Source organism: Notothenia rossii (assembly GCF_949606895.1).
Source record: "Notothenia rossii genome assembly, chromosome: 10".
Taxonomy (NCBI): Eukaryota; Metazoa; Chordata; class Actinopteri; order Perciformes; family Nototheniidae; genus Notothenia; species Notothenia rossii.
This window is the reverse complement of record NC_136908.1, coordinates 34,737,640-34,749,020: the sequence shown is the minus strand read 5'-3', so window position 1 is coordinate 34,749,020 and position 11,381 is coordinate 34,737,640. Positions and strand designations below refer to the sequence as shown.

Below are 11,381 nucleotides of genomic sequence, written 5' to 3'. Positions count from 1 at the left end.
ATATCAAACAGTATTGCTGGTTTGTGTATTGTGTTCATGTTGTTATGGGAATGCTCTTTCATTTGAAGCCCATAGGTGTTCGATAATTAAACTTGTACTCAGAGTACATTAACTGACTTACTGATTAACAGTATGTTCATTTAAGTCCCCCCCCACCTACAGAACACAGTGATACCAAAAGGGTTCATCAGCTGACCTTTGGAGCTCTCAGATACCGTCTCATCGTCATCATCAGACGTCATGTCCACCTCCACATCACTGCCGTCCTGCAGGCCCTCTGTTTGGCTGGCAGGGTCCCGGCTGATCCAGAGGGTCTCGGCTCCGGGGGGGGGCTCCCTGTGTGGCTGCAGAGATACAGGCTACAGCAGCAGGAAAGCAGGTGAATGGATCATTGTGATAACCTTATCTCTACACACATCTTGTAGATTAGCTTCTTTGTGCATTTCTTTTGATAATTCATGCTGTGAACTTTGACTTATTCCCTGGTCAGTTCCTGCAGAAACCTCTCTTATTTTTCTATCTTTTCTCCTTCAAACTCCTTTAATTAAGTTTCTCCTCTTTTTACAGACAAACTAATGGTCTTACCAGAGGACGCAGACACAGGTAGACAGTGAAGTGAAATCGAAATAAACTTAAATGTACTTTACAAAAAACATGTGGCTTCAAACCAAAGAACCACAGATATGTTCCTCAGGACTCTTTTATACAGCTGAGACAATCACTGCCTCCATCAGCTGAGTCTCAACGAATAAAGACATTAACAACCTTATATATTCAGTATTACCAATATTCTATTCTAATCAAAGAATAAACTCATAATTGTCTTGCTCCTATACTGTTCATATTTGTTTTGTATTTTATTTGGTAATAGTGGATTATTTTCAAGTTTCTTGCATTTGCTTTCATTTCAGTTTTATATTTGGTGTGTGATAAACCAATCTTCCTGGGCAAATAACTTGAATGTGAAAGGTACCTGATTCTGATATTTGCTCTTTGATTTTGACTTGTCCGTCTCTTGTGATTCCCCAAACTTTATGTAATTTAATAAAAAAGTTCTCACTTGAGAGTCCTTCATGTTCCGGACCTGCCTCTCCAGCCGGGCCCGGGCCTTCTCGCTCTCCTTGAAGCGGCCCTCGGCGTCCCGAAGCCTCAGCAGCTCCTCCTGCAGCAGGCTGTGCTGCCTCTGCAGGAGGGTCAGCTCCCCCACGCTGGAGCCTGCGCCGGCCTCCCGGGTCACCCCGTCCCTCCAGAGGGGGCGCCACCCCCCACCTGCTGCTTGGGGGGGGGACTCCAGGGGCTGCAGCAGCTGCTCCAAGATGGAGTCCTGTTTGATGACCGCCCCCTGCAGGACATGAGAGAGAACCCAGTTTCAAACATTTAACGTCTAAGGACCTTCTGATCAGAAGTGTGCCTGTTGGACAGAGGTGGGAAGTAACTAAGTACATTTACTCAAGTACTGTACTGTAACATTGTTAGATACTTGTACTTTACTGTAGTACTTCTTTTTGATGCTACTTCTACCCCAGTTCAGAGGTAAATGGCGTACATTTACTCCACTACATGTATTTATACCTTTAGTTACTTTACAGATGTAGATGAATGATGTGATATCTAATCAAGTGTTAAATCAGACTTTAGTTCCACCTGGAGTAAATTCACAAGCTACCCTGCAGTATACAAAGTCATTCAAACTAGCTGCACCTTTACCAGCTTTGAGAACACTTTCATGATCAATCATTATAAAACATATCATATCTATTATTCTGAAATGGACCAATCTGCACAATGACTACTCTTACTGTCGCTACTTTCACTATATTTTGATGAGAATACTTCTCTACTTTTACTTGAGGAACATTTTGAATGCAGGACTTTTACTGTAACAAAGTATTCCTACACTCTGTTACTTCTGGGGATTAATAAAGGTCCAACTTCTTCTTCTTCTATTTTTTCTGAAGTACAAGATCTGAGTACTTCTCCCACCTCTGTTGCTGGAGAGTTACGGTCAGTCCCCGGAAGGACCCACCATTATTGAGAGGCTTGGAGAGTAACAGATTACATGTACAGGATCATGTAATCAGGATATCAAAAAGATAACTCCTTACAGTTGCATTCAAAAAGACGTAATCAGTTTACTGGTATATTTTTACAAAAAGGGCATTAGTAGCAGGATTAAATTAGTTACAGTATAATGGATTTTAAATAAAGATCAATATATTGTAGGTAGACAAATGTTATGCTTTGGTTTTCATTTAGGCTTTCATTTTTTTCTACTACTGTGTTTGCTTTGAATTATTATATTACACAAAATTATTATGTAGCCTGTATAGCCTATACTTTTATACGACACATTTGTGATACTAAATATCTTGGTTTCCTCTTTTCTAAGGTCACATTGTTCTGTTAGTAAAAACATTGTATTGATATTTATCTTCTCTGGTATTTGTTGCATTGCATTTGATATTGAGGTACATTATGTTTATATTACTTTTATATATATTTATATTTTAGGGTCACTGATTAGATATAATTTATCTGAAACTGGTGCCGGGTTCCCATTCAATCAAATGCAGGATACCAGACTAGATGACTCAGTTCCCACACCCCCTGTCAGACAAGTCACCTGGTGTGATGGCCTGACAGTTTAACTCACACCTGAACCCCGTTCAACCAGAAACGCCCATTTAAACAAACACACTCAGCTTAATCTGTTGCAGTCCTGCAAAAAGACCCCTCCAGGAGTTAGAATGCAGGACTGGAACCTAGTCTATCAACCAAGCAACCAAGCAACCAAGCAACCAACCAACCAACCAATCAATCAATCAATCAATCAATCAATCAATCAATCAATCAATCAATCAATCAATCAATCTGCTGACTCAAAACAATCAATAAGAATGAACTCACCCAATGTTTAAAGGCCATGAGCACCTAGAGTGAATATCTGCTAACACGTTTTGTATCACAGATGGATGATCTTCTTCCTCTGTGCAGTGGACCTCCAATATGAGCCACACTAGTGCACATGTTCCTTCATTACCATCCACAGACACACGCTTTAAAAGTAAGTGAAAGCTGTTAGGAAAATAGTGTACTTCTTTGACACTGGTGAGATCAATGGATTTCGGTCTGTGTTTCATCATATTTACAAAAGACTGTACACAAATGGGTTGCAGCCTGCAAGCTAGTTCAGGCAGTCAACTGGAGCACCAATGATAAAAAAATGTTGATGTTAAACACGACCAAAACTGAAGTTATTGTACTTGGCCCGAAGAATCTACGAAACAAATTATCTAAAGATATATTAACTATGGATGGCATTAATTTGGCCTCCAGTGAGACTGTAAGGAATCTTGGTGTTATATTTGATCAGGATTTATCCTTTAACACCCACATAAAATCAATTTCAAGAACCGCCTACTTCCATCTAAGTAACATTGCAAAAATCAGGCATATCTTGCCTCAAAACGATGCAGAGAAACTAGTCCATGCATTTGTTACTTCAAGGCTGGATTATTGTAACTCCTTATTTTCAGGGTGTACCAAGAAGTCAGTCAAGTCGCTTCAGCTGATTCAAAATGCTGCAGCTCGTGTACTAACCAGAGTTAGGAAAAGGGACCACATTACTCCTGTTCTGGCTGCCTTACACTGGCTCCCAATAGAACACAGGATAGAATTTAAAATTCTTCTTCTTGCCTACAAAGCCCTTAATGGGCAGGCGCCATCTTACCTTAAAGAACTCATTATACCCTATTGTCCTACTAGGGCATTGCGTTCCAAGAATGCAGGGTTGTTGGTTGTTCCTAGAGTCTCTAAAAGTACAATGGGAGCCAGAGCCTTTTCTTATCAAGCTCCACTTTTGTGGAATCAGCTTCCAGTTTGTGTTCGGACGGCAGACACCCTATCCGTTTTTAAGAGTGCGCTTAAGACCTTCCTTTTTGATAAAGCTTATAGTTAGGGCTGATTAGATTCAGCCCCTAGTTTTGCTGATATAGGCTTAGTTTGTCGGGGGACATCTTACTTCTTCCTTCTCTCTGTCTATACCTGTGTACTCTCATGTTCCGATTAACCCAGCTTCCCCAAATGTCTTTCTTTTTGGTGTCTATATACGCCGGGATCCGGAGTCATGGATGATCCTGCGGTCCTGTGTCATGGATTGCGAGTCCTGGATCTTGAGTCGTGGCTGTGGTCCTGGATCATAAGTCCTGGATGGATATACTCGTGGATTCATCTTCCTATTATACACACATGCATTTCCAAACATTTGGACTACCTATGTTGCAAATGTATTATCTTTTCAATTTACACACGGCATCTATTGCACGTCTGTCCGTCCTGGGAGAGGGATCCCTCCTCTGTTGCTCTCCCTGAGGTTTCTCCCATTTTTCCCTTTAAACTGTGGGTTTTCTCTGGAAGTTTTTCCTTGTACGATGTGAGGGTCTAAGCACAGAGGGTGTCGTATTGTCATACTGATATTCTGTACAAACTGTGAAGTCCACTGAGACAAATGTAACATTTGTGATATTGGGCTGTATAAATAAACATTGATTGATTGATTGATTGATACATTAACACGTGACGCGCCTCGTCTCTCTTAGAACCGACCAATCACAGTCTCCTAAACGTGCCGCTCGATTTAAGCTGCCAGGTCTGCCTGCCTCTGCCTCGCTATACTGCTGCTGTGTTCACATCGCTGCTGCGTTCATGTTGCTGCTGCTGCTATGTTCACATCGCTGCTGCGTTCATGTTGCTGCTGCTGCTGTGTTTACATCGCTGCTGCGTTCATGTTGCTGCTGCTGCTGTGTTTACATCGCTGCTGCGTTCATGTTGCTGCTGCTGCTGTGTTTACATCGCTGCTGAGTTCATGTTGCTGCTGCTGCTGTGTTTACATCGCTGCTGCGTTCATGTTGCTGCTGCTGCTGTGTTTACATCGCTGCTGCGTTCATGTTGCTGCTGCTGCTGTGTTCACATCGCTGCTGCGTTCATGTTGCTGCTGCTGCTGTGTTTACATCGCTGCTGCGTTCATGTTGCTGCTGCTGTCTTTCATGTTGCTGCTGCTGCTGTGTTTCATGTTGCTGCTGCTGCTGCTGCTGCTGCTTTGTTTCATGTTGCTGCTGCTGCTGTGTTTCATGTTGCTGCTGCTGCTGCTGCTGTGTTTCATGTTGCTGCTGCTGCTGTGTTTCATGTTGCTGCTGCTGCTGCTGTGTTTCATGTTGCTGCTGCTCGCCTGAAACCCCACCACCCCAGCTTCCACCCCAGCTTCCACCCCAGCTTCCACCACAGCTTCCACCACAGCTTCCACCACAGCTTCCACCACAGCATCCACCTGTAGGCTCGGGGGATAGTTATCTATTCATCACTCAATGTTCTTTGTAAATCTGTGGAGTGATGAGGCCCGAGCCTAGACGCCAAACTCAAACTATATTCTTCTTCTAATAAACGTATAAGAAACACGTGAGTTGTTTGACTGAACTGTTGACAACTATTTAATAAGTTGTGATGGTCAAAGGAGGAGATTTATTGACCCCCTGCACCACAGAAAACTCACAGAACGTTTGAAGCTGAGAGTCTGCACCTTCCCAGTAGCTGTCCTGTAGCTCCGTCTATAGTGAGCTAAATAAAGTCCTGGTGCATGTGACAGAGCTGCACAGAAACACTCACCTGGACTGCATGGAGATAAACACTCAGATTCACAAGCCTCTGGTAGATCTTCTGTAAAAACAAGCAGTATATCCATTAATGATGTATTAAACACACACACACACACACACACACACACACACACACACACACACACACACACACACACACACACACACACACACACACACACACACACACACACACACACACAGACACACACACAGACACACACACACACACACACACACACACACACACACACACACACACACACACACACACACACACACACCAAACTTTACCTCAATCTTGGCCCACAACTCACCTTTGCTGTGAAGCCATCATGGTCTCCATTGACCAACAGATCCTGAGCACCTGATCAACGAGCACAGCAGTGTTAGCTACAGTCTTAAAAGTGTCATTTTCTGAAAGGAAGTAAACACTAAATTGAACATGGTATGGGCTCTGCAAAAATCGTGTTTAAATCAATATTTGGTGTTGATTTATTGACTTGTGTAGTCGCGTTATAAGCGGGATAAGGTATATCGAGCTGGTCATTATAGTGACAGGAACCCCGACAGGGTGATCAGGACACGGCTGAATCCCTGTATATTCAAAAAAAGCCCTCAAAACGCACCTTTTCACCAAGGCTTTCCCCACTATATAGGTAGTTTGATAGGTTTATTTTTCCGCTACTTGCTTGCCCCCCCCCCCTAACCTGTCTGCCTCTTTTCTCCTACTCCCCCCCCTACCCGACTTGTAAAGCAACCTTGGGTTTCGTGAAAGGCGCTATATAAATATTATGTATTATTATTATTATTATTATTATTATTATTATTATTATTATTATTATCCCTGCTTGTAAGTTCTTTATAGGTGGCGGTTCATTCTTATACTTGTGATGAATGATTGTCTGACTCACTGGTGTCTCCCCCCTCCATTTGGCTGTGATGGCCGGGCAGAGGGATGTCAACACTGGAGCCAAGGAGGAGCTCACTTAACCTGTCAACTGTGGGAACACACACACAAGAAATGAACATGGGCATACAACACCATAAGCCTTGGTGAACTGTGGCTATAGTATGGGCATAGATATGTCTCAAAATAATTTCTGTTAACATAAAAATAATTTGTGTGTAAATATGTCATTTGTAAATGTAAAACACCATCCACAAATGCATTCAAAAGATTTGCAAACTCATAAATACATTTGCAAATGTAAAACGGATCTGCAAATACCCTAAATATTTTTTTCAAATAAAAAAAATATCTGTTAATATCTCTTTAACATTTACAACTTTCGAGTGTTAATTTCGTCAACGAAAACTATGACGAAAACTGTTCGTCAACGACCTTTTTTACATGACTAAGACGAGACGATGACAAGCTAAAAATAGATTCTTGATAACGAAAACTTTGACGAAATGTATATTTAGTTTTCGTTGACGAGACGAGACGGGACTAAGGTGTTAATGGTGGACTATCGGACAATCAAAATGCAGGGTATTTTCCCCCAATTGTCCGTCTTGTCTGTCAAAATGCATCGTACGTTTCTAACTTGCAATATCATTATTTCCGCTCTCTTCACTCCAGAAGAGCGAGCTAGAGCTTTTCAGGTTCAGAACCGGTTCTTCGGTTTAGCTCCGGCTCTTTTCACACTGCCCAGAGTCCGACTGGTGCTGCGTCATTGCGTCATCGTTTGCGTCATGACGTAACCGTTTGCGTGCCTGCTTCATAAAGCCAAACCGGAAACCCCTCACAGCTGACACCGACAACAACAACAATGGCCGATTGTGCTCCAGCTTCCCCTGTACCTCTTCGGAAGACCAGATTCTCAGTAGACTGGGACCAGTGGACCACTGCTGCTTGTTAAGTTTCTCCATTGTTGGGTACAAACTGGATAAAACGCCGGCTTTTTGTTGTTGTTCAGGAGTTGATCTGCCCCTGCCCCTCCCCCCGGCTCGACGTAAGCGTGACGTATGCAGTTCTTTTGCTCTGGCCGGACAATTTTTTGGTGCTTGGAACGAACCGGATTCCGGAGCTAAGAGGCTGCTCCGCTGCGTTGTGAACAGGAAAACCCGGTGCTTTTCAAGCTCCAGCTCCGAACCGGACCTGAAACACCGTTGGTGTGAATGAGGTATCTGTGTGCGGGCCCGGGGGGGCGGGGCCTAACAGACACGCTGCTGCGGCAGAGATCTGCCGGGGACGGATCGTTCAGAAGGGACTGCTGGAGTCCTTCAAGTTTGAAGGACTTTGTATACTGCAGGGTAGCTTGTGAATTTACTCCAGGTGGAACTAAAGTCTGATTTAACACTTGATTAGATTTCACATCATTCATCCATATCTGTAAAGTAACTAAAGCTATTAAATGCATGTTGTGGAGTAGAAGTACACAATAGCAACACATTTAAATACTCCAGTAAAGTACAAGTACCTCAACATTTTACTCAAGTACTGTACAATATTTTAACATAATTATATATATTTCATTTATTTCACATTTAAATAAAGCAATTAATTTGGTTAACAATTTGTTAGTTTTTCCCTTTGAAAAAGAACAAAAAGTAAATACAAGAATACCGTTAAAGTACCGGATCGATAAGCAGTATCGATAAGACTAGTAGTACCGTAGAAAACCTTAACGATACCCATCCCTAGATATTACACAAGTAAAGTGTTAAGAGAGTGAAATGTTGCTTTACGAATTTCAACACTTGATACTGTCACATTGATTCCAATTTCAGATAGCTGTATTTTGTATAACTGAATTGGTTTAAAGAGAGAAAACATTTTGACTAAAAGTTGACTAAAATGTAATTTTTCATCGACTAAAAGTAGACTAAAACGTTTTGAGTTTTCGTCGACTAAAACTAGACTAAAACTATGAAGGATAGAAATGACTAAAATGTGACTACAACTCATAACCCTTTTTGTCTAAAGACTAAGACTAAGACTAAATCAAAAACAGCTGCCAAAATTAACACTTTTGTCGACCAAAAATGCGTTTGTGGATCTCAAATCTCTGCTCACGGATCGTCTTTTTACACACACGGAGTTTTGAGACAAACCGTCCCCCGGTCTCGGCTAAAATCTATTCGTGTCACTCGGTTATCTTCGGAAAACACGTGATGGCCGGCTGATGACGACATTTCTGCATGATTTCAAAGTAAGAGCATGATGTTTTTGTATTATAATGAGCAGCAGAACGTTAGATGCATTCTTTATCACCATCATCATCATGTTGATGTTGTATTGAAGAGTTACAACACTTTGTTTCACCATACATTTGTAGGACAGTTTATACTGCCTGCAGGGTTTTCCACAATATTCTCCCACCATATATTAGTTATAGAGAGGAGGTCAGAGCAGATGGCTGCATGAGGTCCCCTATTTTACTCCTTTTCAACAATATATTACAGGTCTCAGATATATATAGAAGATGTCTCTGAAGTAATTGGCTGAAACACCAAACAGATCATTGCAGCATCCCATAAACCCCTCTGTTTCAGCCCTGTTTCAAAAGTGCTGATTCTGTCTTTTACATAGACGTGCAGGCCACGCCCCTCTGAGAGATGATTGGTTTAAAAAAACTCAATGGTGCTCTAGTAGGAGATTCAGGTGATAAGGTGGGCGGGGGTTACTTTCGTTGGCTGCACAACCCAAAAAACATTGTGACATCACAAAGTTACCAAAATCTGATCAGCTCATTTTCAGATTTTATAAAGATGGATCAGGACAAAAAGAGAGGGAAGCTTTGTTCTCAGACTCAGAGCCTTTTTACACAGAGGGAAAACGGAAAAGTGGATTTTGTATAACAGGGGACCATTAAGAGAACGTCTCATATGTTAATGAAACATTTTAGTGTAAGGGTGGTGGAAATAGGATGGTTTTATTTAAACAGTGAAAAAGTCATCCTGCTCTGTCACATGTATGGAGCTAATTTCCTGCCATAACTCCACAAACAAACTAAACACGTTTTACAAATGCCTTAGGATTCACTTACAAACACAGTATGGTTAGCAAATACAAAACACCATCTACAAACTAATGCATTTAGTTTTGCAAATAAAAAACGTATCTATCAAACAAACACATATCAATTTTCTAATAAATTATGTTTCAGAGACAAATTCAGCATAGGTTTTACAAAACGAGGGGTTACGTGTGGTAACCTGTGTTTATTGGTAACCTGTGTTATATAAACACAGGCGGAGCCCTCTACTGGACTCTATGGGTACTCCCCTTGATCATATCATACAAGCATTCATCCACTGAGACTCCTATAGACGTAGCCGGCCCCTATAGACGTAGCCGGCCCGCATAAAAGGAGGCCGGATTACTTTTTTTATTATTTATTATTATTAACAAAAATGTTAGCATAGACACTTTTGTCTTTGACAAACCACTAGCGCAGTGTTTCTCAAACTTATTCTTTTTTTTTCTCCGGAATTTGTTTTTCACTAGCACCCCCCCGTCCCCGTCCCCCCCCGTCGTCGACAGGGGGTTGCCAGTCTTTGGCACTGTTATTTTGGGGGTCGCGGGCTGAAAAGTTTGGGAAACCCTGGACTAGAGGGCTCCGCCTGTGCCTATATAACAAGGGTTACCATACGTAACCCCTCGTCATATATCTCGACAGCCCCGATGTATACACGCGCTGTCGTCCCACAACAACACTGTTCCATCTCACTCTCTCTGACCGGGTTTCTAGTTAGCAGCCGCTGCGCCTCACTCACTTCTCCCTCGGTCGTAACCAGTGCTTGAATTGGGCCGGTACTCACCGGTACGCAGTACCGGCACTTCTGATTTTTACCCATGTGGTACCGGCACTTCTTACTTCAGTAAAATGCCGTTACTCAGCCGCCGGCAATATACGTATATATTGTAAACGCAACGCAGCGCAAATGTGGGTCTGACTCTGCCTCACAGAGGGTGACTGGCTTTCTACATGACGTGGCCTGCCGACATTGCCACTTTCATACAGATCATACTAATGCCCTCCATTGGTCTCTGTGTGTCATTCAAGCTCGGGAGGGTGTGTGTTGGTGTATGTGTGGCGCGAGCGAGCGAGAAAGCGCGCGCACCGGTTACGTGTATTGTTGTTAGCATCTGGTGCTAGCTAGCTGCGCTAACGGATATAAGGAGCTGTTTCAACAACAAGGTGGAGGGAAAGTCCTTTGCTGTCAGACTGAGAGGCTGATAACTACAGCTCTAGTGAGGTAAATTACTCTCTGAGTCTTTAGATAGTTAACTTAGTTTAAGTTATCTCAGTGGGTCTCAAACGGTTCGGTCACCATTTATGTAAACACATATTTCCATTTGAGGGGGTAGTGATTCGTAAAATATGCATGAATAATACAAACAAAATGTTAACTAGGTGAAAAAAGGTAAGATAAACTTGTTGAGAGCTAAAACTAGTCTTTGCTGTTGCCTCAAAGAGGAGCAGGGGGGAGAGGAGGGAGACAGGAGAGGCTGATTCAGGAGCCCAGACACACTCACAACTATAAATGAACCAAAAACAAATAAATAAACAAGTTTCAATGTTTTTTCATATTGGATATTGTATGTTATTGGTCATGGCCATGTACTTATGATTTTATGATTATTTAAATGTATACATTTTTGTTTCATATGGGTGTAGTCTCTTTATTTCCCCCTCAAAATGCACCAGATTGATGCATTTAAGTCCAACATTTAAAAATAAATCTCACCGGGGGAGCATGCCCCCGGACCCCCCTATA

General features: G+C 42.2%; 1 protein-coding gene across 2 annotated transcripts in view; it reads right to left on the bottom strand.

Annotated features, from left to right (window-relative positions):
- Window positions 1-11,381, bottom strand: part of arhgef2a (Rho guanine nucleotide exchange factor (GEF) 2a) — a 113,902-nt gene that overhangs the window by 2,882 nt on the left and 99,639 nt on the right. For both annotated transcript variants that reach the window (XM_079653318.1, XM_079653319.1), the window contains 5 exons: window positions 6,566-6,652; window positions 5,969-6,018; window positions 5,662-5,712; window positions 1,061-1,342; window positions 197-359 (listed from right to left, as the gene is read on the bottom strand). In XM_079653318.1, coding sequence (XP_079509444.1) covers window positions 197-359; window positions 1,061-1,342; window positions 5,662-5,712; window positions 5,969-6,018; window positions 6,566-6,652 — 633 coding nt within the window. The remainder of the gene's footprint in view (window positions 1-196; window positions 360-1,060; window positions 1,343-5,661; window positions 5,713-5,968; window positions 6,019-6,565; window positions 6,653-11,381) is intronic.